Here is a 27348-nt window from a genome sequence, read left to right as displayed (position 1 = left end):
TATGAGCCACGCTCCAAAAACATATCCTATTTGCTATATCCATTCAAAACAACTCCTCCATTCTTCATGAATGATTTCATTTGGGGAAAAGAATCAAAGTCACCTCTTCAATTTGTTTTGTTTTTTCTTTTCAAATTACAGCTCAATCAACAGTTTGCATTTACTTGCATTCTGTAATGATCCAAATTTATAATGCATTTTCATGTTGCTTCCACATGCTCCAAAAACTGATAAAAAAGGAAGCATTTGTTCTGTTGATCGCCCGCCCTCTTCTGTTTTTTGTTTTCCTTTTGGTTTGTCTTCTGTGTGGGACTTTGTGACTCGTTCCTGTAAATGATTACTGCTTGCCGGCTTGCTTCCAAGTAATTGCTGCATATTAATATTAAAGATTTCAACCAGTAAAACCTAACATGGCTTTTATTGCGTAGCACACAAAGGAAACAAAGCAAACTTCAGCAGCACTTGTGACAAACAAATTAAAAGTATTGTCATGATGTTTTTGACAGTGCATCTGAACTTACAGACCAGTATCAAAGTTTTTAAATTTCAATCAGATCTGGATCCTTCCCAAAAGTTCATTATATCTAAGTTGGACCAAGCCCTACCTATGAAAAAAAATATTGAAATGGCAAATCTGTCCATAATATTGTAGTAATCCTGCTAACAGACAGACAAACAGAGAGATAAACTGAACCAATCACATAATCTGCTGGGTGGAGGTAATTATGGCTGAAACATAAATTGCTCAATAACCTTGGGATCAAGAATATTTCAAGTATACCTCCCTCAGTTGCAGCTACAAAACTGATACTTGAGGGTGAGGTAGTTCACAGAAGTAACATTGTTTAGGGCCTGCTTTTATTAAAGCTTGTAAGTATTTGTATTTCTCTACTTTTCCACAGATTTGTCATTAATGTGACAAGCATTAGTTTGATTATTTAATCCTGTTGTTATAGTTAGATTATCTTGGATGTGTCGAGTGTAAGTAGTGAACAAGTTTGTGCGCACAGAAGAACTACATAATTATGAATGAATGAAAAAATAAATAAATAAATATATATATATATATATATATATATATATATATATATATATATATATATATATATATATATATATATATATATATATATATATGACAAACTAATGAGGTAATAAAGCAAGTTAGTCGCTCAGCATGACAAACTGAAATGTATCAATACAAATGCAGGAGAAAAAGCTACAAAGACAGAGGATGAGGAGGTTTCTACTTTGAAACTTTAATCAACTTTAAACTGTTTGGAGACAGTGGTGACAATTTGGCTGTCACGATACAAACGATAAGAAATTCTTTGAAGTGTAAAAGGAAAGAGGCTGAAAATGCTGCTACAATAGTTGTAGCCTGGGCGGGGTTCCACATTAGGGTTGGGCGATAATGTGCAATTGTTACTCCTGACTCCCTTTGTTATGGGTCGCTGCTCGAGTTGAGGTGTGTGAGTTTAACTTGGAAGAATAGTGTATTGCAATAATTACTGAGGCTGGTAAATAAAGCAAATACTAAACTGAAGCAATTTGTTGATTGGTACATAAGTAATTATTGAAAAATTAAAAAAAGACTACATAACAATGATTTTAAACAAAGTTTTAAAAAGAAAACATTTCCTGCCAAATGCAGGACACAACACAAACACGGGTCTTTCTTTAAAAGAAAATTACTTTCCACATTACATCACTGTGTCTCTCTGTAGTGAGAAGAATGTGTCATGCATTGTGTTTACAATCCACCTGTCCGATTCCTCCCCCTTCCTCGTGGCAGCTAGTGGCCCAGATGGTCACAATGTTGATATATTTGCCTCACAGATTTCTGCCTTTAAGGATTATGGTGAGTAACTGAAACACAGTTTCTGTGCTGTGTGAATGAAATAAAATACCTTCCCCTTCCTTGGGAAACTACTAACAATAGAATTATCTGCATGACCACCAAACTGTTTTTTCTTCAGAAATCTTTTGATTCCCCCACTGAACTGCAACAGCAGGATATAAAAATCCATCTTCTAGAAGGAAACATCCAATACAAGTACCGGTACGGTACAGTAATCAAACTCACCCTGGGGGTCTCCACAGTTTCCTGCCTGGTGGCAGCAGCTCCCGTTTGTTTAAGGGTACAATCCCCATCGCTGCCTGCATGATCGTGATGAACTTCTTAAACTTCATCTTCTAACTCTCCTTTATGAACATCCCATGGACCTCATCACTAACTGCTGCTACACTCCCTGATCCCAACCTGAAGTGATGAGTGTCTACTCATCTCCTTTGGCATCATCAAACTTGTCTGTTCTTGCGCCTCAGTGCATCACTTTCTCCAGGAGACTGAGCCACAGATTGAGCGTCCAGTGCTGCGCGGTTCCCGCGGCGTGACCACTAAGGGTCCTGTCCTCAACCGCTGACTCCCACAGATGTCCTTTTGGCTTTTCCAAGCGAACGAGGATGAAAGGAAAACAAACAGCCACGTTCCTGCCAGGAGGTGGGCTGGCCGAGAGGGGATAACAACACGTCACTCTTACATAATTCTCGAGCTTCTCTGGACATTACACTAATGAAAATGCAGCTTCTGCCACCACCGCCGCCGCCGCTGCTGTGACTGCTGCTGCAGCCGCTGGGATAATTGTGGTACTAAGCCTTGACAGATCATGCATGCTCCCCGCCCCCTTCTCCTATAATCCCCCCATCCAGGCTTAGTTTTCTCACCATTTACACCCAGACAGATCCATCTACTTTGAAAAAAAAAAGAAAAAAACAAATCACATGATGACACACCCCTCAATACCAGAGCTAACCTCTAATGGACGAAGATTATTAATGACAAAGCAATGACCAGACAACTTTAAGCTGCAGTCAGTCTGCAGTTCAAGATTTGCACAAGAACAGATGTGATGCCACAGCACGTTTTCACACCCATGTTTCACTGGAGAAGCCAAATGTATCTGGCTTCTGTGTGTGTGTGTGTGTGTGTGTGTGTGTGTGTGTGTGTGTGTCTTTCAAGCCCAAATTCACACCTTCATCTGACCCAGTTGATTTTTCTTTTGTGATTGGCTGGCTGCACAACAAGTTTCCACAAACCAAAGTGACAGACTTTCACAAGGCGAAAGGTGCAAGACAGGACCTGAGAGTCAGATAATGCCTTGACTTGCAGTCTGCAACTCACTTCTCAAAAATGTGATTTCATCCTCAGTATTCTGAATTTGTGGATTAATAATTGTTTAACAATGGTTTTGCAACCATTCAGTCCCATTAGTAAACTTCAATAATCCATCCCCAACTCTTCCCTGCATGCATCCCTCTCCTCCCTCCCACTTTGATATAAACCCTCGGCACGCACGCAGATTAAATGTATCTTGCCATCCCCGAGTCACCAGATGACAGCAGGCTGCCATGTCCTGAGAGGTTTGAAATAAATAAATAAATCTTTGTGACCTCTTGATGAGCTGCCAGCCAATGCAAACTCTTGACAGAATTTATATTCAAGCTGCTTGTATGTCTGGATTACGGCTCTGGATGGTCCTGCCATGAGAGCTGCTGCAGATTTCACTGAGCAGGAAAAATCCCTCAGCACTCCAAGAGGGGGGAGCAAAAAATGCCAGGAGCGCAGCAGGGGAGACACAGAAATAGCAAGACTATTTTTAAAAACACTGGATAACGGCAACATGCGGGGAGAGGAGGGGAAAAAAATGAGGAGAGGGGTTTCTTTTGAGTTCACCCTGTATGTCTGTTTTTGTCTGATGAGCCACAGATTAAGAGCAGTGGCTGGACCGAGGGCAAAATTTACAGAGCAGAGTGACAGTCGTTTTTATCATAATCCAACACTTTACAGTAATCTCACGGGGAACACTGATCCAATCCACACTGAAGAATGTGTGTGCGTACTTATGACTAACACATGTGCAAACGTGAAAAAACTAAACAACCAATCACACCTGTGAACACCTGGCACATGGACAATGATGACTGGTTAGAAAGCGAGTTATGTAGCAAACTATTTTTTGGCCAGATACCTACCAGCACAATGGTGCTGAAAATACTGCAGGTAACAGTTTGTGAAATAAAGCCTGTGAAATCAAAGTTTAACAGTTTAAATAAACAAATGATGGATGATTTGAGGAGCTCCGTGCTAACTGTAACCTGATAATAAAAGGTGGAAGTGCCAAAAAGTCCAGTTCCTCTAGCAGCTGTTTAAAGCAAGTCAACCCCCCATGTTAAAATGTCCAACTTTACAGCCAGGTAAGACAGTTTTTGTGTGTGTGTGTGTGTGTGTTTGTTTGTTTTTTAAATAACTCATCTGCCTGGATAACAGCCAACTGCTGTCTGCCAAGCATCACCTCCACCAAATTGAGCGTCTACACCGCGTTTGTGCTGTTGGTGCCTTTTGGAGCATAATGAAGTTGCAAAAATGAGCAGATATGAATTTTGTGTGAGTGACAACCGTTTAATTTGTGGCTAATAACCAAGCCTGCTAGCCTTTGGTTGATCACTTAAAGTGACACCCACACACTCTCGGTCCTTCGGGCTCCAACAAAACAAAATGGCAGCAGCCAAAACACTAATACTGTCACTTTAAAATATGAAGTCCAGAAACCACTAAGTATTTATATACAGCCTGTAAGCTTTGAATTGAAACATATGGGAATTTGGTCAGTTAGGGTTTGGCATTTGTATAGAAAACGTGGAAAACTCTAATCGGATGTATTCATTGTGACCTTGATGAAGCTGTCCATTTCCTGGTTCATATACGTTCCTGTTCTCAGCTATGACCTGGAGCAGGGGATAATAACTGCTCCAGGGGCTAGGGTTAGGGGGTTAGGGTTAGGGTTCAGAGGAGTGCTGTTCCTCCTCCACATGGAAAGAAGCCAGCTGAGGTGGTTCAGACATCTCACCAGGATGCCTCTGAATGCATTCTGGGAAAGATATTTCAAGCACGTCTAATTTGGAGGAGCCCTGAAGGCAGACCTAGGGCGGGCTGGAGAGATTATCTCTCAGCTGGCTTTGGAATTCCTCAGTAACCCTCAAGGAAAACTAAGGGGGTAGTGTTAGGGAAAGAAATGCCTGATCATGCTTAGACTGATGCCCACACAACTCAGACCAGGATGAGAACATGGATGGATGTTCAAGTTAAAATAATCCCTTGGAACTGTATCCATATCCACAAAGGAAATATATACTGAAATTTATTTCAAAATGTATTTTTTCAGCAGTAAAATTCAAACCAAGTTCTTTATCTGTCAAATATTATCAATCTATAACGCATCTGAATTAACCTGAGAATGCACACTGCACCACACACGCAGCTCACGCCCTTTAGTTTTTAAAAAGTGGGAGAGTAATTCATGGTTCCAGCTAATTCCTCTGTAACTGCATGTTTTTTTTACTACTTTTTAATGAGAATGAGTTCTGTTTTTTCCCCCTCATCTTCCCACAGGGTGAACAAATGCGGCTGGAGCTGCTTGGTCTTCTTAATGCTTTTACATAAGCAGTTTGTTTCTCTGCCCCTTGTCACTTCCTCACATGCTCGAGTAGTGCTGGGGTGCTGCATTACTAAGGCCCGGGCCATTATGCAATGTCCGTATGCAATGCATGTGAGTGCCAGATGGAGGGACACATGCCACTCACAAATCTGGGATGAGAGTGTGCAGACAGAAAGGGAAAGGGGAAAAAAAAAAATCAGTATGCACATCCCCTCCACAGGTATAATCTGGATCAGCTGCAAGCATGTAGTGACATGAAGATGAATTAAAGAGTCAAAAAGCAACACGAGAGCGAAAAAAGACAACATTTTTCAGTTTATCTATAAAAAGCTGGGTCTCCCTGCTAGATGTGTTTCCGTTCAATAGCAGTGAGACATGAGCACCGTGATCCAAGAAACTAAATGACACTGTAGACGTCCCATGTAGATTTCAACTCTTTTGGGGATGTACCAGCTGTGAAATTAAACTGGTCCAGGTCTTTTATTTTTACAAAGTCTTTTGGGTTTTCAGACATTTAGCTTGAACAAAATTAATGTGACACAACAGACAGGTTGAAATGTGAGTAAGCACAGTACTGTAAACCACAGATCTACAGATATTAGAGAGAACACCACCCAAAGTAAGGCTTATGCCACAGCTGTCCTAAATTAACAGTATTGGTAATTACCAAAAATATTGTTTATGTTTCAGTAATGGTTAATCCACCGATAAGCGCACACTCTTTAACTGAAATGATATTTTTAACAGCATAATACAAATATTGTAATTTGCAAATTTTCAGACTTACCATTTTACAAAAAAACCCCCTGAAAAATAAAAATAAAACACAGGATCGTTTTTTGATTAAGATGCCAAATTACAGTTATTTACTTGCAATCCTGAACAAGTAATTTTAGTGGTTGAACGTTATACTTGAACACACGTATCAGGAGGTATGTGTACAATTCCAGGTAAACACCACCACATGGAAAATTTGTATTCACTATCATTTAATGGCTACTTCCTTTTAGATACTGAATTGTAAGCAAAATAAAAGAACTATGTCTGAAAACATTACACAACATAAGGGCCACAAACATGTAAATGCAAAGATTTCTAGATGATAAAAGTGCAACTATGCCATTTGTTTTATGGGTGCACATGCTGTATCACCATTTACACACAGTGTTTAATGTTTTTTTTGTTTTTTTTAATTCTCCCTATTCCCGATCTTTATGTTTTATTCTAAAATAATTTATCCATAGAGCTTAAACTGTTAGTTTAAGGTAAGAAGCAGCCTTCAGAACTACAAAATGAAACCAATGTGGAAGTGCCAAAAACAGCTGTTTTTCTAGCGGCCACTTGTTAAAATTTAACAGTTTTACAGGGTAAACGGCATGTTTACATCCTGAACCTCTATGAATAGTTAGCACTTTCATAACAGCTGTGTGGTGATTATTATTAATATTATTATTTCAGTTTTAACGTATACGGTGTGGCTCCTGTTATTTGCACGTGTCCCAAACAGGCAGTTTTAGGCAAGCGATGCATTATAAGCCTCAGGCTGGTGGTACATTTTGGAACATTTCTGAAGGAATTACCACAATAAAATCACGGCTAACTATAACTTTTAACAAATTAAGTCCTTTGGAGTAGCATGTGTACATCTCCGTGTTTCACTTGCACAGTTTATAGAGACGGCCTGTTAACAAAGCTAGGACTCCAAACTCATCCAAATATGATCATGGTTCCACATAGCAGTGGCTAAAAACAGTAACACCGAAACCTCACATTCCTAGTCTAATGGCACTGGGTGATACGACTCTAGGTATATCAATATTTTATCGACAGTCTATGATTCAACCCCATGTTTAAAATGGTTTATAGCTTCCACCCTTCGTTCTTTGAACCTCAACAGTTATCAGAAATGCATGTCAGTAAATAAAAACTTATCCGAGAGGTTTTTTTCCTCTTGCTTTTTTATTATAAGTATATCATTTGAGATGATACTGCTTTATATGTATGTAATGAAATGATGCTTTTGAATGTTTGTTAACTGTTAAGATATAAACTAATAATAAAAATAAGAATCATTAAACACGAGGAAACACTCACAGTGCGAGCCCCTGTTCAATTTCACAATTTTATTTAGATTGCGCCACATCACAACAACAGTTGCCTAAAGGGGCTTGAGGCGTGCCTCTAGTGCGCTGAAACTAGTAGTAAGCGCATGAATACACACGCAGAGGAGACAGCTACACGCAGGCCCGAATACAGTGTAGGTCATACCTGACGTTTTGACAAGAAGAAACTATCAAATAAATTAAAATATGACACCTTGCTGCCTTCAAGAACCAAGCTAAAAAATGTTATTAGTTGCTTAAGCTGTCGGAGCCCCACCTTAAATTTACACAGGCACCAGATAAAGATGGGGTAAAATGGCAGTGCGCGCCACAAACACAGTGAAAGCAAATCGATACTCACTGCGGACAATGCCGGACCTACTTACCAGGTGAAACTTCGTGTGTCCTGTCCTTATGTGACCGCAGGCAGCAGAGTAATCCCAAAAGCTGAACTGGACAAAGGAAGGGTGAGGAAGGAGAGGATTTTGACGGAACAAAGTTTTGGCGAGCCTCGAAAAATCCTTCTTCCTGGTTCTCTCAGGTATGTGGGCGTAGCTTAGAAACTGCAGGTGTGCTGTGTGTGCAGCTCCACTGCAGTTTCACCCATGACCTTTTTGGGCGGTGCCATTCTTCTGAGTCACTCTTCCGGTGTCATAAAAGGGACTTTTATACCGAAACTACACTCACCAGCTACTTTATCAGGCGCTTTATTGCTTCTACTTGGTTGCGATAGCATACCCAGTGATAGCAAGAGCGTGGCTTTAATTCTTTATGGCATATTCCACAAGTTGCAGGAAACAGTCCTCGGAGATTCTGGTCTGTTTTGACATGATAACATCACAAAGTTGCTGCACATTTGGTTGATGCAAATCTCCCCCCTCCACCACATCCCAAAGGTGCTCTATTACATCGAGATCTGGTGACAGTGGAAGCCATTTGAGTACAGGGAACTCACAGACACCAGCGGTTCAACAAAACAGTTTGAGATGATTTGACCTTTGTGAAATGACGTGTTATCCCGCTGCTAGCCACCAGGGAACGTGATCATAAAGGGATAGATATGATCAGCAAAAATAATCGTGTAGGTGATGTGATGTTTATACGACTTTCATCTGGTACTAAGGGGTCCAAAGTATGTTAAGAAAACATCCCCCACATCATTACACCGCCAGCATCCTGAACCACTGGTACAAGGTGGGATGAATCCATGCTTTCATGTTGTTCACACCAAATTCTGAACCTACCCTTTTCAGTGTTGCAGCAGAAATCGAGCCAAAAACATTTCCAGTGTTCTGTTGTTCAATTTCAGTGAGCCTGTGCAAACAGTAGCTTCAGTTCCCAGTTCTTAGCTGACATCAACAGTGAGGTTTTGTCCAGAGAGCTGCTGCTCATTGTCTCTTTTTTTGGACCATTCTCAGTAAGCCCTAGAGATGGTTGTGTGGGGAAAATCCCAGCAGATCAGCAGTTCCTAAAATACTCTGACCAGCCCATCTGGCACCAAGAACCATGCCACGTTCAAAGCCGTTTCAAATGTAGTTTTTCCCTCATTCTGATCCTCAGTGATAACTTTAGTAAACACGAAATATTCAGTTATTTGAATCTAATCTTGCACTCAGATGTTTGTCTCGTTTTAATTCTCAGTGCTAAATCTGCACTGCAGAAAAGACAACTTTGCTCAGAGCTGGTAAGTAGAGCTTCAAGGGCAGCTGCTCAAAGTTCTTATTTATGGCTATTAAGGCCTGGAACAAGCTTACTAAAAGCTTGAAAACATGTATAGATGTTCATAGTTTCATAATTTATCTTTTGATGTAATCAATAAATTATTTAATTAATTATACGAATAAATAGGGCTTGTCAATGTTAATCAAATGTTACTTCTTTTACTTTTACCCCATATCATCCTGATCATCCTGAGTTCATGTATTGACAGCAGGGTTGTTGCCACATAGGGAGGATGGGGTGGCACTGCCTCCCTGTGAAATATGATTGGCCTCCCCAGTGTCCACCCAACAGTCCCACTGGACAATAGTGCCACTCATTTTACATGCATTACACCATGAGAGCCTGTGTAAGACCAGTGGTGGAAAGTACGAAAACGAGCCATTTTCTTCCGCTTATCTGAAATCAGGTCACGGGGCAGCAGCCGAAGCAGGGAAGCCCATACCTCCCTCTTGCCACCTCCTCCAGCTTATCCAGGGAAGTATCATGCCATTCCCAGGCCATCTGATGGATGTAATCTCTCCAGCACACCCACGGTTTACCCTGGGTCCTCCACTCAGTTAGACATACCCACCCGGAACACCTTTCCCAGTCAGTGACAGCCTTAGCCTCTTTGTGATGTGGAGGAGCGGCGGCTCTACTCTGAGCTCCTCCTGAATGACTGAACTACTCACCCCATCTCCAAGGGAGAGCCCATCCACCCTTCAGAGAAAGCCACTTGTACCTACAATTTCATTCTTTCACCTTTAAAAGAACTTTAAAAGAAATAGCACAAGCTAGTTATGGTAATAAAAGAGTAAATCAGTGAAAACACAAGAATGCAAAGGCAATATTGTTCATCTAAGAGTTGTGCACAGTCCGTGTTGTGGTGAGAGGTTTGGCCTTAAACGTGGCAGTTTTAGGTCTCATAATGGCTGACATCATTTAAATGATTCTGCGTAATGAGCACTTTTAGCCAGTTCAGGTCTAATGTGACACTAAAATGTTTGGACTATTACTTATTGTAATTAGGATTATGAATGTAACTGAAGTAAAGTGTGAATACTGGTTTCACCACTTTGTAAAACAGTTATTCAATAAAAAAACAAATGTTAAACTCAGAGTATTATACATCTGTGTTAATTTACAGAGCTGCAAATGAGCCTGAACACTGTGCCTACTATGCCAGTATATTTGTCTTGTTAAATACTATAATTGCTTTGTTCTTGGTCCATCCTGTGTTGCCCTACTTAAAAAAAGAAAAAGTCCCCGTTTGATTGTCTGGTTATGGAATGAGGGTGAGTACGTGCAGGGGTGTTGTACCGAGGGAAAGCGGGAGTGACTAGGGAGTGATGGGAGGGGGCTGTTGCAAGCTTGGAATGAAAAGTTTGTTTTTGTTTGCATTTTTTTAAAATTTCAAACAAGTTGGATTGTTATAACGAAATTGGAATAAATCGGTTGGGTAACTGAAATGAAACCATGGTTTAGCAAGCTAATTTGTTTAATCTAGTTGACTGCTAATATGCAGTGCATCAGTGTGTCTGTGTGGGACAATGCCAGGTGGTAGTGTTACATTTTCATATCCATTTTAGAATTTAAGAATAGATTAAACTGAGCATGTTACAGGACTAATATATCACATTTCCTGCTCTTTTGCTAAGTAAACATAATAAGGATAAATGGAAGCATAAGTTTGTTCTTGTGGCCACATGTGAAAGTCTTTCTATACTCCTATATTCTTTTATTTCACTGTTATTTCAGCTGCTGTTATGTCTGGTAACAGGTTTTGACATTAAAAACAGTATGTATTCACTGTTGCTTCACTTTCTTTGTGGTAGTTTCTATCATAGGCACCAAAATCTGCAAATCTTGTAATTCTTGGTAATTTCTCCTGGTGAATATGATCAACCTTCTCCTTCTGACTATAATAAAAACGCATTCCCTTCATATGCATTGAATAAAAGGCAGATTTTAGAAAAGTGTCTTGTCGAGCCAGTCAAAATTTCTCATGTTTCGGACTGTCTGGACAGGGGTGGATAATAAATAAATATACTGTGCAGGCCTACACAGGGGTGCTCAGGTGGTAAAGCAGGTCACCTACTAACCAGAAGGTTGGTGTTTTGATCCCAGTCTGCTCCAGTCAGCATGCCAAATAACCTTATAGGCAAGATACTGACCCCACGTTAGCATACGTGTGAATGTTAGATAGAAATCACAGCATAGAAAAAAGTGTTTGTGTGAATGTGTGTAAATGGGTACTCAGAATAGCAAAGTGCTATATATGAACCAGTCCATTTACCATAAGGAGGGAAATGTTAGGAGAAGGAGTGAAAGAAAACTGAAGGAAGGAAGTAAGAGGTTATGAATGGTTTTTATCTGTCAGCAGCTGTTAAAGACAGTGAGACGGTACTATATCTATCACATTTCCCTAGTACAGTTTAACATACTCAAATGCATATACCTTAATTTGTTTATGCTTTATTGGACCCAGAAGCCAGTCTGCTCAAACAGCATTTTAAAACACCACAATGACACAATAAGGTGCTGGAAGCATTTGATAGGTCCTCAGAGAGTTTCGTCCATATTGACATGATACCATGATTCGTCATGTCCAAGAAACCAGCTAAGGGATGGATTTGGCATTCAACTGCAGCTCACTGGGTATTTTCTCTTTTTCTGATAACTCTCTATAAACCCCAGAGATGGTTGTGGTGGGAAATCCCACTAGATCTGCATTTTATGAAATACTCAGATGAGCCTGCCTGGCATTAACTAACATGTGATGTTTAAAGTAACATGAATCTCTTCTCCATCCTGATGCTCACATTGAACTTTAGCAAGTCGTCTTGATCATGTCTACATGCCTAAAATCACGTGTTAGCCAGCAGCCAAACACACATACATCTGTCTACATTTGTCACATTTTAAATGAGGTTTCATTTTTGGTGATCAAACACTAAAGAAATGTAACTGCCCTGCTTCAGATGCAGCAAAACAGGCCCTGACCATGATACTACCACTACCAAGGATCACTTTTCACTTTACCTTTCACCGTCTTCCTCCGAGTATGGAGCCACAGTGAGCACTGATGTAAAATCTGTTAGTGATTCAGGCTGTTGCTGCCACCGGTACACACTCCTATTGTTACTACTCGTGCGGTGAATGTGTGGTGATATAAAACTCGTGTGACCGGTTTAACCTGCTCTGGTCAGACCCTCTGCCCTGAATAGAGTCTCTATGTAAACAGAAAAACAATGAACAAGCTGTTGACAATCAGCAGTTAGACATCATCAGAAGACTGAAACTTGACTCAGTGAAAAGGGGAAATAAACACCACACCCTCACCACTAAACAACACATAAAAATATGGGTTAATCAACAGAAGCCATGGATACTGCCCTCTATTTTATATTAAAGCAACATAATTTTGAAGCAAAAAACGAACACACAGATCAAAGTAAAGATATTGAAATAATTTATTTCCCTGATACAAGTGTAAAGTATTGCTATAGTACAATTATAGGCCTACAAAGCATCTTAAAGCACGGATTTTTAAAGTTTTTAAGGCATGTGGAAGATAAGAAGACAGTATATACATGGGACACACTATGGTGTCTTTTTACTACAGAGGACTACACAGTTTGTAACAGGATATAGTTTTATGAAACGCCAGTGCAGATAAAATGGGTGTAATGAGGTATGACACACTATAAACAGAATATCACCTTGTCTAGTTTTACCAACATTATTATTATTATTATTATTATTATTATTATTATTATATCATCTTGTATTGATTTAGATTTTAAGAAATGTTAGAAGAAAAAGAAAAGGTGGGTAGTCTCAGAAACTTTGGTGGAAGGGATCCACCATCCAGTTATCTTCTTAAGCACTTAGGTTCACAAAGCGTTAGAGCCCCAGTCCATCAACAGGGGATAAAACTAAAACACAAAATCTTCTACAGTAGGTGTTCAGTTGGGTTTGAAAGGCAATGTCATACATTTCACAAAATGTTCACTCTTTTTATCATTCTTTGAACTCTTATTAGCAAAGAAACATTTCATCAGAGGACAGAGGTGATAACCCAGAGCCACAGCATCGTGACAAATGGAGTGAAACCACAACACCGACCGTGTTGCTTTACTGCAGAGGGCAAGGGTCCAGTTCTTTCCTTTAAATTGTCACGTGTTCAAACATCATTATAGCATGAAAGTTGACCTTTGTGAAATGACGTAGAAGAAAATCTTACGTAGTCTTACGTAGCAGAAAATCTTCTGTATGTTTAAACAGGTGTAAGAGCCATGCCAGCAGCTCCGTGAGTGCTAATTTTAGTAAGCTATTGTGGTACGTTGCAAAGTAGTCATTATGAATGGGAAGTTTGTCTGAAAATTCAGTTCATCTAATGAATTTGTCTTTTTATTCATTTTTTAATCATGTAATTTTGTAATGTTCTTCGGGGTTAAAACAGGGCGTTACTCATGCAAATGTGAGTGAATGTACAACAGCTGTTGTTGTTGTACACTGGTGTTGTGATATGTTGGTGAATGTATATGTTTGAAATAAAAAATGAACTGAACTGAACAACTAATGTGGATTTTCACACATACATCTGAAAAACCTGAATGATCTTTGAACATAGCTCTACGTAAATACAAGACAAACGAGCACTGATCTATTTCTGAAGCTGATGAGCTGATGTTTACTTCCTCATGGAACCAGCCACTGAGAAATTTAAACATTTACAGAAAATCAGAAATATCAGCAAAGAAACACAAGGATTTACTAGCAGCAGTGTAAACGATAACAGGCAAAGAAGCAGCTTTGTAGTGTTTTACTGCACGTCAGCACAGTAGTTCAGTGCTACTAATACACATTAACACATTAACATATCTGCTAGTTGTAGAGGTGTTTCCATTGATTTGGAAAGTCGAGTTTCACCTAACATTAAAAGAAAGAGGAACAACAGAGCCTAATGCACTTTTTTTCAAGAACAAATGCAGCCATTTTTTTTTTAAATGAACAAGATGTACATGCAATAATTCTTATATAACTTTTCTTGAAATTAAAAATATTTTTCTGAATTATTAATTTGGATACTTAACTTAGAAATTCCAAAAACATGTAATAAAAAAACTGCTCTGTTTTCCTGAATTAGATTAGTCCAGTTTAATTTTTTATAGAACCAGTCAAAAGTTTGGACTCGAAAATAAAAAGTATTTCTTTTTTCACTAGCTATTTTTGTGCAATGCTAACAGCAGTGTCTTGATTTCATGTGATGACATCACGAGCTGTACTTTTCTCTGTCTTTGCTTCACACTCATCTTCCCTGCATGTGTGGGGTTTTTTTGTGTGTATTTGCATCTTTCAACTCTACACCTTGCATATCAGTTGACAGATACACCAGTGGGACTGTCTTTTATGTGTTATCATTCCCTACATATACATTCATATTGCTATGATGTCTGGAAGGTGCACAGTGAAATAATAACACACCTCAAATGTTTTAAAACTAAAGTACGATTATTAAATGTAAAGTATAGAAAGTGGTTAAAGTGTAGAGAGTAAAAGTAAAAAGCTGTTAGAAGATTTGGGAGTCAATGGAAGTACAGATGGATTAAAAACTGGCAGCAGAAGTAACAAGCCCTACTCGGCGTAAGCAGGAAGAACATTCCCACATTCATGGAGGAGGCATCTCATTATTTTGGAAAAACAGAGCAGATTTTTTCTGAGATTGAAACACGGGACTTTTTTTTCTCGAGTGACTGCATTATGCTTCTACAAGGATCATAGTGATGCTCACAGTGGAGAAAATGAGAAGAACAGGCTACTTCTTGTAGTTTGTGCCATGTTTGCTGAAGTCCTGATGCCTTCATGTTGTTGGACTGCGGTTGGTGTTTCAAAGTTCACAAGTGCAGGTGGTTGGAAAGGAGCAATAACCTTGTTTCTCCTCACTAGAAATCAAGAAGAGAAGATTTTAATTGCCTTCAGGTGACAACAGACACATCTGTGCAGTCTTGGGTGTGTTAAGTAAAAAAAAAAAAAGAGCAGTTTTCAAAAACATCCTGGCATCTTTTATATTTTCTTATGTACGCTCTATTGCCAAAAGTATTTGCTCATCTGCCATCACACGGATATGAATTTGGGTGACATCCCAATCAGTCTCTGTACTAATTCATCCCAAAGGTCTTGCTTCAGGTTGAGGTCAGGACTCTGTGCAGGCCAGTCAAGTTTTTCAACACCAGACTCACCCGTCGATGTCTTTATGGACCTGCACTGGTGTGCAGTCATGTTGGAACAAGAAGGGGGCGTCCCCAAACTGCTCCCACAAAGTTGGGAGATGAAATTTTCCAAAGTGTCTCAGTATGCCGAAGCATTAAAAGTTTCTTACACTGGAGCAAAGGGGTAAAACCCAACTTCTGGAAAACAACCCCACATTATAATCCCCCCTCCACCAAACTTTACACGTGGCACAGTGCAGTCAGACAAGTACTGTTCTCCTGCCAACCACCAAACCCAGACTTATCCATTGAATTGCCAGATGGAGAAGTAGTTTGTCACTAGAAGTCTCCACTGCTCTAGTGTCCAGTGGGGGCGTGCTTTATACCAACGTTTTGCATTACACTTGGTCATGTAAGGCTTGCATGCAGCTGCTCAGCCATTGACACCCATTCCATGAAGCTCTCTGTGGCGTGTTCCTAAGCTAATCTGAAGGCCACATGACGTTTGGAGGTCTGTGGTGATTAACTCTGCAGAAAACTGTTGACCCCTGTGCACTATGCGCCTCAGCGTCCACTGACCCGCTCTGTGATCTTACCTGACGTACCACTTTGTGGCTGAGTTGCTGTCATTCCCAAATGCTTTTGCTAACAGTTGATTGTGGAGTATTTAGTAGCGAGGGAAATTTCCTGACTGGACTTGTTGCACAGGTGATATCCTATCACAGTACTATGCTGGAATTCACTGAGCTCCTGAGAGCGACCCATTCTTTCACAAGTGTTTGTAGAAGCAGTCTGAAGTCAGGTGCTTAATTTTATTACACCATGTGGTTATGGAAGTGAATGGAACATCTGAATTCAATGATTTGGATGGATGAGTGAATACTTTTGGCTGTATAGTATATTTTATTCAACCCTCCAGTGAGCAGGATTTTTGCCACAGAGGATGAGGTTGTCCATCAAAGTGAAGCTGTCAGGCTGCATTTATTTCTGTCATGCTTGAACTGATGTGTTGAGTGCAGAGTCTTTACTGCATTCCCACAGTAAAAAACCCATTGTCTTTGAAGTCAGGCCTTTTTTTTTTTTTTTTTTTTTTTTTAGGAGGTTAAGGGTAACAGCTGGGAGCATGCTTTTCATCCACCCAAGCCAAAACATTTATTTTACTTAATTTTACTTGAGGAGACAGATAGGTTCATGGCTCAGATTTCCTTTTTTTTTAACCTACAGTATTTTCAGTGTTTCTGAGTCCCACTCTTAATGTCAGAGGCTTTGAGATCAGATTAACTCGGACGTCTGCGGGCTTCCTGCAGAGCCTGAGTGGGACCGCTTAATGTAGACTGAAGAACGGCTTCATATAAGCCTGAATGAGGATTTTGTGGTTATGTAAGAGAAGTGCTGTAGAAAAAAAAGAATACATGAAGGTTTCTTAGGCTGACACAAGGACCGAGGGGCAGGGAGGAGGGAACTGGACTCAGCTGAGTCACACAGAGTGGATGTCAGAGGGGGCTTCAGGACCCCAGGGCTATCACCATCAAAGAAGAGAGTTCCAAGAAGATGAGATAAATTGCATGTGAGTGTTGAGCAAGAAAATGTTAGCATGTATTAGGTAGTAACATCTTATGAATAAAGGTCAGTTTGTTATGGTCATGAATCACTACGTGATTCTATTCTGTTCATGGAGCGCCTTTATCGGGGCTAAAATATGACATCATGAGAGCCTCCACATCTTCTTGCCACAATCACAGGATCAGTACAAATTAAAAGAAAGTATTATCGGTGTAATTTGCTGCTTACACTTTATTGACGACTGATCAGCTCCAGCTGGGTCGCCTGGGTGAGACTGTGTGAGGCTGAAAATGCAGAGATACCCAGTGACCCCTGAGTTCATTGTGCACAGTGTTCCTAAATACAGCAGAACAACTAACTATGGCTTCTTTTATGTAATTTTATGAGGACTAAATATAATATCTCAACAACAGAGTTGATCTTGTTGTCATGACTTTGTCTTATAAGGTAGTCTTAATGGGTTTTAATGAGCCCCTTAATGAGCCCTAGTTGAAGCCTATAGTTTCAGGCATCCATTCAAACATTATGAGCCCACTAAACGGCCAAAAGGTGGCATCCTACAAAGTCTACTCAGAGATCACCTCATTTAGTATTTAGTATTTAGTATTTATTTATTTATTGTCATTGTCAATTGGGATTTTTCACAAACATGGCCAGTAGAGGTTGACTCTAAAAGTGAGCAAGTCCCCAAAGACTTTCATGTTTAAAGCACACACCTCTAGAACATATATGAACTTTTGGATACTTTTTAAAATGATATTATGTGACAAATAATGGAACTTCCTGTGAAGGAAGGGTCATCCAAGAAGGTTTTACATGAGTTTTATATTATTCTGTCTCTTGGAGGAGATATGAGACTGTGCTTTAGACGTATACATCCACAGTGTCTTTTGTCCTCTCTTCCTCCACTCATCTCCAACCGGTTGCAGCAGGTGGCCGCCCCTCCCTGAGCCTGGTTCTGTTGGAGATTTCTTGTAGTACAGATGGAGTTTTTGCTTCCCACTTTCTCCACGTGCTGGATCAAATTGGGTTGTTTGCTTGTTGGTGTTTAATAAAGCGCCTTTAGGTGACTGTTGGTGCGCTTTGTTGCTTTAAATATATATAATAAAACTCAATTGCACTGCACTGAACTGAATATACAGTTTATCGGCTTGCCAGCCATACTTGGCACTTGATTATGTAGTGCTCCAACCACCTGACTCCAAAATGGCTCTACATGGTTGCAACCAAAAACACTAGTATGAAAGCTTCAAAATGCATGGTTAAAATATGGGTGGGTTTGTGGGTGTTGGTGGCTTTATCTTTCATGGTCTTTGGTAAAGCAATGTCTTGAAAGACGTGTGCCAAACAAACAATGTTGCAAGTGACCCCATATGGATGTGAGAATATATCGAAAAGTTTGGAGCTTTTATGCACAAAGCGATTTTTATGAGCTGTTTGGTTGGATGTAAACCCCAAAATAAAATAAACCTAAGCAGGTAGTTTATTTTAGGCACCAAAAGCATAACTTAATTGCTACGGTATCTGCAATTGGAGATTTTACAGTCACTTCTTGGCATGACCACCAGATGTATACTTTCTGTTTCTAAGACTGAATGAAACAGATGAGGTGACACGAATGGAACTATTCAAACAATTCAATGGGCTGATAACATTTAAACTGTCGTTTCTGGACATAGAAACATCTGAGCTTGACCTCCCTGAATATTTTTCCCCTCCTCCCCCTTGTGTGACAAGTGAATGTAGCCTGAGATCTGTTCTCTAGCTAAATAATTCAGTTTGATGCTGTACTGAGTGAGGGGTGTACAACCACAGATGGATGTTAAAGCTTCAGCTTGAAAAATAACCTTGTTCACTTTCTTTTCAGGAGCCAGTCTGAGCCTCATTCAGCAGGGCTCCGACTGGATTGCTTGTTAAATGTTTACTGGTCTTCGGTGCTGGGCTTGGGTTGCTTGTATTCTAACGATAAGCTATAGCATTACAGAACCCATTAAGACTCTGCAATTGAAATTACATGGCTTACCAAGTAGACATCCAGTTCAGAGTCAGATTGGCTTCTGCTGAGGGACGGCAGTGGATCGTCCAGAGCAATCGTTGAACTGGAGGCTCGTCGGTCTTCACTGCAACATAGAAATACAATTTACTGTTGTGTATGAGCCGAGTTAATGTCTACATCATCATTCATCGTTCAGCATCCTCTCAGAATATATTGTTGAATATCAAAAGAAAGATGTAGCTTTAGCTCTTTAGAAAACAGTAAAAACACAGTTATTTGGAACATTTCATCAGTGGCAGGGGAAAAAAACTGCAGCTCACAAGCCACAAGAAGCAAACTTTAGAGCTGAAAATGAACTGCAACTCCTAAAAACACACAATTCCTCAAATGGCCACTTCATTGCTGGCTCCATAAGGAAGTTGATCCCCATACACTAAAGCCTTTTTGAGCAGCTTCCTGATAACATAGTTCACCACCCTGTCATCCAAATATGGTCCTTTATGGCTTGTTAAGATTCAATATTGAGGAAGGGTACAAGAGGTGATCGAAGAATAACCACACCGATCCGGCCGGGTGAAGTCAAACGATGATTTTAATGAATACACGCGTGGGAAGACAACTCTGTACGCAGACAGGAAGTAGTCTTCGACTTAATCAAAGCATGAACAGATATTTTATAGCATCAGGGTTTGTTTACTGACGCCCCTTCATGCGTCACAGATACATTTTATACATAGATCAGATCAACATCATCATGACTTTTCACCTAGAAAATCATCTTCTATTTTCATGGCTAGCCCTTCCTGTCTACCTTTCAGTTCTTGTCTTGTTCCTCTTTCTTGCCGAGACACCAAGAAACGGTTCCTCTTTTACCAAGACAATTTTGCAGTTACAGCCAAACATAACTAACCTCTCCTCTAAATAAATCTAACTTAAAGTGTGTGTGTGTGTGTGTGTGTTGACCTCACATGCTCTTTGTGTCACCTCTTCACCTACTGTCTGTGTCTCGTCCTCAAATGCTCTTTCTCAATTCACCTGTTGCACTTCTGACCTTTTACCAGACCAGAAGCTCACTGAGACTATGTGTATGTCTTCTACTAAATAAATGTTTTAATCAAGAACCTCTACTAAAACCTTAATATAAAATGATCTGATATATAAGTGTTTTGTAAGCATGTATTGCAATTCCTTCTATGGCTCCAAGTCACTTGCACAATAGATTGTCCGAACATCGCGCCGAACAAAGCTTCCGACCCCCAATTAATTGACCGAGCTCCAACTCTTTAATAAGCACAGATATGCATTGTGTATAAAATAGTCATAGCTGCTTAAGGCCTTCTTAAAGCTATCTGTTACATTGTTCAAGCCTCGTCTTAGCCTGTGGCTCAAAATAACTTCCTGCTTTCACTTCTGCATACAACTTCCTGTCAGCCTGCAACTCAGTCTTTCTGAAAGAGACACTGTTTAAACCTTGGAATGCAATATCCATGCTGCAGATTATATTATTAATGCAATGACAATTATTTAACAATAGCAGTAAAATAATTTCCCTCCTCGACACTCCCTCTTTTGACCTCTGTAACACCAGAGGTCACAATACATTGTGTCCTCACGCAGACCCTTCTCTGGTGGTCTCGAACCTCGAGATCTCCAGGATCCTCGCCCCTCCTGTGGTCGCCGAGATCGATCTTCTGCAAAAGAAACAAAACACCTTTCCTGCATCTCCCTAACTTATCCTATCTGGGACTCTTTAATCAAAAGCCTGATCCTAATTATCTTCTTAACTTATTGACTTGTATTTATGTATACTCTTCAGCGTTACTCATCACTTTAAAATTCTTTAAGCGCTGGTTTCACGTCCAGTTGCTCGCTCTACTTTCCCTTATTTGATCATCAACATCCTGTGCACAAGTTGTCGCTGCTGCAAGTTAATCTACTCCAAAAGAAAACAACCACTTTAATCAATTAAGTTTAAGCATATAAGCAATTACTCCTGTATACATTTCATCATAGCTAAATGCTGCCTTGAAACAACTCCTATGTGTTAACACTAACTTCATTTTAAAACCTCACATTTCCTATGTTATCACCTGTTTTGGTATAACCTTTTTATTTCATTTTGCTCCCTTAATGTAACAATACCTTCTAATTCTAATGTATCAGACTTAACCAAAATATATGCTTTCCTTCCTCTTTGGTCCTTCTTTAAGTTCAGTTAAAAGCTAAATGAATTTAGGGCCTTTTGCCTGGAATCAATACTGTCATGTGTGTTTCTTAACTCTGTGTCTGTAAGCGTGTGCAATCCTTCATGAACTCATATTATCCTCACAGTAGATTGGCTAATCATAGCGCTAGCCAAAGGCTCGTGACCCTCCAGAGACAAATTTGAGCCACAACTCCTTTAAAAGCACAAAATGCAATATGTATAAAATAGTTATAACTGCACCTGAAATACAAAGTTAACATCATCATAAACATCTTATGGTCATCAAAGCAATGGGCAGGGCTGCGACCCAATTTAGCCCTGTCTGCGCACAAATTTTAGCCAACTTGTTTTTCAAATTTAGGTTCATCCTCTCTACCTTTCCTTGAGATTGAGGATGATAGCCCGTCCCGAACTTATGTTGCACTCCCAACATCCTCTCTACCTCGTGCAAATCTTTATTCTTGAAGTGAGTACCATTGTCTGATCTAATTCTCTTGGGAAACCCATGCCTTGGAATGTAATGATTGGTTAAGCACTTAATCACACTTTTCGCATCTTCACATTTGGTCGCCCATGCTTCGGGCCATCCAGTCAGAACATCCACACACACCAACAAATACCTCACCCCACCTGGGCCTGTATCAATCATGTCGGTATAATCAATCACGACCTCTTCTCCTGGCCTTCCTGGCATGAGAAACTTACCAGCTTCAGGTTTTACTGCTGGCTTTGGGTTGTGTGCCCCACAAATTAGGCACGTTCTGGCCTTTTCCAGTATCATCCTTCTCAAATCAGGATGCCACCATCGGCACAAATTTCTCTCCATCTGTTTCACTCCCACGTGACCAAGCCCGTGAGCCTCATTCACCTTTTGTTCCGCCATTTTGGCCGTTAAAGCGGGACGCCCATCTGGCCCCCTCCACAAACCGCCATCTTGCCAGGCTCCTTTGTTTTCCCACACCCCCTTTTCCTCTGGGGATGTCTCCTCCTGAGCCTGTCTAACTTCTTCCATGCTGTTAGTGCTAACCTCCTCTTCTGGGGTTACCTGCACCAGTTGTCTCTGTCCTTTGTAGCCCGCTGCTTCCTTTGCGGCTTCGTCAGCTTTCTGATTTCCTCTTGCCACCATACTGTCTGCTTGTGAGTGGCCTTTGCATTTTATAATACTTACCTCGTCTGGGTCCTCCAGGGCCTTTTCCAGTTCCTCCATTTCCTTTTTGTGACAGATGGGTGCATTAGTGGCCGTCCTGAACCCGGCTCTCTTCCACTGAGCCAGTTCCACATGAGCTGCTCCAAACGCATATGCTGAGTCAGTGTAGATGTTCACTCTCATGTTTTTAGCCAACCTCAAGGCTCAAGTTAGGGCTATCACTTCAGCTCTCTGGGCCGACTGTTGTCCCTCAATTTTTCCTGCTTCTTTCACCTGAAACTCAGTTCCTACTCTACAGACTACTGCATAGCCCGCTTTCAATCCTTCTTCATCTCTGTGGCAGCATCCATCTGTGAACCAATCCTCAGCTCCAAGTATGGGCTCTGCCTTTAGGTCTTCCCTGATTTTTCCTTCAACTTGGGCTTTCTTAATACAGTCATGTGGTTCTCCTGACCCCATTAGGTCTGCCATATTTATTCCTTCATGTGTGAATATCAAATTTGGCGCCTCTAAAATTTTGCTGAACCAGTGGAGTCATTGTGAATGCCTGTGAGTTCACATAGGCCACTACACTGTGTGTAGTAAGCACTTTCAGTGGGTGTTCCCTCACTATATGTGCTGTTTTCTGAATTATCTCTGCTACTCCTGCTGCGTGTTGTGTGCATGTGGGATGCCTTGCTTCTGTTGAATTTAATCTTATGCTAACATACATAAGTACATCCCTACCTCCCCCTTTTTTCTGAAACAACACACCATTCACAACTCCCTTTGTTTCTGAAACATCAAGATAAAATGCCTCATCATAGTTAGGTGTGGCCAGATCTGTGGCTCTTGACAAATCCTGTTTTAGTGAAATGAACGCTGTCTCTGTGTCCGGCGTCCAAGGCAATTCAGCCTTCAGATTTCGAACACCAACTTTCTTGATCAGGTCCCTTAAAGGGGCCGTTTTACCCGCATAGTTCGGAATGAACTGCCTGCTGTAACCTGTCAAGCCAAGAAAGGAAAGCAACTCCTTCACAGTTCTTGGTTTTGGATGTGTCAGAATTTGGTCTCTGTGTGTGTTCATTAACCCCACTGATCTGTGTGCGATCACCCGGCCCAGGAATGTTACCTCTGGCCGGACCAACTGCAGTTTTTCTTTGCTCACTTTGAAGCCACACTCCGCCAATCTGTTCAACACCACGAGCAATGCTACCGTACAGGCCGCTGCTGACGGGGCTGCAATAAGAAGATCATCAACATACTCTATTAATGTACAGCCCCCTGGCAGTTGACATGGGGACAATGCCTCCTTCAACACCTGATTAAAAATTCCTGGTGAGAGTGCAAAGCCTTGTGGTAGGCGTGTGTACCTAAATTTGCGGCCTCTGTATGTGAATGAGAAAATGTCTCTGAGTGACTCGTGCAGTGGGAGACAAAAGAATGCATTCGCTAGGTCAATACATGTGAAATGGTATGTCAGACTTCAGCTGGAACAGGACAGGCGAACAGTTAGCTAGACCTACATCTGTGGGCCCTGCGGACCACAAAGTACCAGGCAATTTTGAGAGCTCAGCTACTGCATCAGGATGATCCATTCTTTCCCTGCCATGTATTCTGGAGATTTCTTTATGTTCTAAGATCACTGCATCGTTGGACAAACAAGTTATGCGATATATTTTACATTTTGGTGCATACCAGACATTTGGAATTTGGGTGCTTTGCCAGCATGCGTTGTCCAGCGCCCGCTTGACCATTGGTCCCAGATCTCTTGGCCCATGACCCTCGTGGACCGCCAATGTAATGTGAGGGGTTGAATCCTCTCCCACATTGTACCAAGGCAGTTGTTCCTCAGTAAATTTCACAGCCGCGGCCACACCTTCTGGTCCAACATAAATGTTATGTGTCTGCACATTCCACGTCTGTCCCTCAAGATCAGACTGGAACTGTTCCCGATAGATATCGTTATCTTCCCTATCATAAAAGAGTGTAACGTGGAAAGGATCTCGCGGGGGGAATAGACGGCCAGGCTCATTATCCAGGGTTTCCACAGCTGATAATGTCTCAGAATGCCTTCTTCCACTAGCCTCCCCCAGTAGATTTCGGCAGTGGGTTGTTCAGAGTTCTGGACTAAATATTGAGTCTTTGAAGGTGATCCCAGTTTCACAAGCAGGTCCCTGCCCATGAGATTTTCCAGGCACCTGTGAGGACACCACATATTGGTGCTTCAAAGTCTGTTTTCCCAGCTTTGTCAATGCTGGATCCGTCAATGGCAGTGTCATTGGAATCCCGGACAAGCCTACCACATTAACTGTGTGACAGGAGAGTGTTGCACTGTCTGGTGTGTCTTTCAATGTTGAGTATGTTGCTCCAGTATCCACCAGGAAGGGCAATTCAGTGCCTTCCGCGGTCATCGACAGCATGGGTTCTGCCGTTCCCACGCTGTTCGGTTTCTCCGGGCTCCGTCAGTATTGCTCCCCCTCCCAGCCCCAGTCGGCTACTGGGTACTGGGGGGCTGGTGCTGCATTCGGGTTTGGAGCTTGATGTGCTCCCCTGTAAGCAACTCTTTGTCTTGGGCCTCCTCGTGCCTGGGGTTGATAGCCTCGCCTCTGATAATTTCGCTGCGATTCAGGGCATTCTCGGGACCAGTGTCCTTCTGCTCCACAGCTGTAACAGCCAGTCCAAGACACACTGCCAGGATTCCCCGGATTCCGAGCCCTTTGTCCTCCCCTCACGGATCCACCACGCCCTCTCTGCGGTCCACCGGTCCCCCAATTCCCTACGGGTTGACGCTGCCTTGGTGCATTGGCGGGCCAACGGTCATCAGGGTAGAGACCCGGATCCTGATCTGGCCAGTCAGGCACAGGATCGGGCTGAGGCCTTGCCACCATTATAGTCTTATTTAGTTCTTTCGGTTCTTTTTTCTTCGCATTATATTTTTCGCGAGCCTCACCCAGCTGCAGCCTAAGCAGCTGCGCCTGTGCTTCATCTAACTCTTTCTTTTGTTTGTTCGTCAAATCCTGTTCCTGCTGAAGTCCGTGGGTCACATGTCTCTCCCACTGCACCGAGTCTGCAACGGCAAAATCTGGGTTCTTTTCCAAGTCAACTGCAACCTGGTTGGGCAGCCCTGCCAGCACTGCCGAACGAAACCACGCTCTACTTTCACCCTCCTTCCCCGGATGTATTCCTGTTTCTAACAACCATTGTTCCTTTGCTTTAGCTAAACACTCTCTGGGTTTCTTTTTGGGATCCCAAATAATTTTTGGAATGGCTCCAGAGTTAGGAGTTGGGTACTTCTCCCGGACTGCATCTGCTAAGTCATTCTGCACCTCATGGTATTGTAGGTCATTTGCATATCTGGTTGTTTGAGCTATCTGCTCTACATCTGCTAACCCACCACCCAGCATACAACGTCCGGCCAAAGCGCGAAAGTCGCCCAGCGCTAATTCTTCTCCTTCCCAATGTTCTCCCTTGGTTATTGGTGGAAGTTGTTTAACCAATGCTTCCAAATCTCTCACCTTATAGGCGCGATAAACTGGTTCGTTCTCTGGACCTACTATTAGAGGCAGATTTAAACCAGGGTCAGGAGCTCCTTGTTCAAAACTCACTCTTCTACTCTTCCTCAACTTTCCTTTCCCCTTTGAGCTCTTAAATATGGGCCGTCTCTGTGCTTGGTCTCTCTTCACACTTCTTTTCCTCAAAATTAGGCTTGTACTTGGTTGAGGTTCAGCTCCTCCATCTTCGTCCTCCTCATCGTCTTCTTCTTCTGATGACGTCGCACGGTCTTCATTCTCCTCTTCTGGCCCTCCCTGCATTACTCTCTGCTTTATAACCTCCAATGCCGTTAATGCCTCTATGGACGCACGTAGGGCCTCATGCATTTGTCCATACACTTCTCCTTCAGTTTTTAACACCAAGCTCAGAGGTATTTTATCACCCAGCCCTTTCTGTTGGGATGTAATAGGTTTACTTACCTCAACCTCCATCGCTTGGCACTCTTTCTCTGCTGATTTTAATACTCCAGGTGAAGCCAAACGAATAGCTTTCTTAAGCTGTTCAAGCTGATCCTTCAGAGGTTTGCATCCCCTTTTCCCACTAGGTGTCGCACCCGAGCTGTCAGCCATTCTCTGAAACACAGACTTACCTCTTCCAATGGCGTTGGTCGACTCCACCTTCTTGGTCTAGGTCACCCAGACACGCTTAACTTTCGGTTTCAGTCTTCGTCTCGCTGTTCTCGCAACCACTGGCTCCTCTTCCCCTGCTCGGTGATACACAAAGTTTAACCCAGCACTTTAGACGCTGTCCTCGCGTTCTCAAGCGTTGACACTCAATCAAAATTATTCGCCCTCAAAGTGTTAATATATGACACCAGCAACCCTTATGCGCAACGCGCTCACCTCCGTATACTTACCTCTCCAATAGTTCCTCGGATTAGTGTTTTTTCATTTATTTTAAACCCATTAACGGCGCTGCGCGTCCCTTATATACTTTACAGCAACACACCCTCAAGCATCCCGTACTAATAAATCTAAAACCAAGAAATCACCTTTATGACATTATGTCAAAGCTTTCTCCATGTTGCACAGCCTGCCACAGGTTTAACAAAAAATCGCTGCCCGAGAAGGCTCCCACATATCAAGGTGGTCGTTTTCACAAACTTCCAGCAGACCCTCAAATAAACAAAAACAACGACCCAGGCAGGCTTCCAGTTCAGCCTCCTCAATTTCTATGCACACCGAAAACTCATGGGGAGATTCTTCTGTCTCCCCGTGTCCTACACAATTCACCTCCAAATGATCCCCTACAATTGAAATTTCAGTGTGGAATGACGCAGAGATTAACATTTCCTTATTTATTCACTATATGTAACCTGAATTTTCTCTCTCTTATCAAATAACAAAGGTTATCTTTACAATTTGTTATTGAACTACTAATTAAGTT

At 41.5% G+C, this 27348-nt stretch overlaps 3 protein-coding genes across 8 annotated transcripts in view; all 3 read right to left on the bottom strand.

Annotated features, from left to right (window-relative positions):
- tjp2a (tight junction protein 2a (zona occludens 2)) overlaps positions 1-8213 on the bottom strand; it is a 43922-nt gene extending 35709 nt beyond the window's left edge. For 3 of the 5 annotated variants that reach the window (XM_086300150.1, XM_086300152.1, XM_086300153.1), the window contains exon 1: positions 2087-2584. In XM_086300150.1, coding sequence (XP_086156276.1) covers positions 2087-2193 — 107 coding nt within the window. In that variant the 5' untranslated portion in view covers positions 2194-2584. Of the gene's footprint in view, positions 1-2086; positions 2585-7986 lie in introns of those variants that run through there. The other 2 variants (XM_086300156.1, XM_086300151.1) reach the window with 2 other exon arrangements.
- A 4549-nt stretch (positions 8214-12762) lies between these two features.
- The window catches only part of LOC147325584 (phosphatidylinositol 4-phosphate 5-kinase type-1 beta-like), a 32444-nt gene continuing 17858 nt past the window's right edge, over positions 12763-27348 (bottom strand). For both annotated transcript variants that reach the window (XM_086300149.1, XM_086300148.1), the window contains exons 13-14: positions 19103-19199; positions 12763-15249 (exon numbers count right to left, since the gene is read on the bottom strand). In XM_086300149.1, the coding sequence (XP_086156275.1) occupies positions 15247-15249; positions 19103-19199 (100 nt within the window). In that variant the 3' untranslated portion in view covers positions 12763-15246. The remainder of the gene's footprint in view (positions 15250-19102; positions 19200-27348) is intronic.
- LOC147325585 (uncharacterized) lies at positions 24873-27214 on the bottom strand. Its single transcript, XM_086302485.1, has one exon. The coding sequence runs from the start codon at positions 26529-26531 to the stop codon at positions 24873-24875; it is 1659 nt and encodes a 552-aa protein (XP_086158611.1). The 5' UTR covers positions 26532-27214.

The sequence above is a fragment of the Aulonocara sp. 'chitande type north' Nkhata Bay genome, linkage group LG7 (assembly GCF_057382095.1).
Source record: "Aulonocara sp. 'chitande type north' Nkhata Bay isolate Kocher_YH1m ecotype deep benthic linkage group LG7, A_spYH_male_GT1.1, whole genome shotgun sequence".
Taxonomy (NCBI): domain Eukaryota; kingdom Metazoa; phylum Chordata; class Actinopteri; order Cichliformes; family Cichlidae; genus Aulonocara; species Aulonocara sp. 'chitande type north' Nkhata Bay.
The sequence above is the reverse complement of the archived record's forward strand: the minus strand, read 5'-3'. Positions and strand labels throughout refer to the sequence as shown.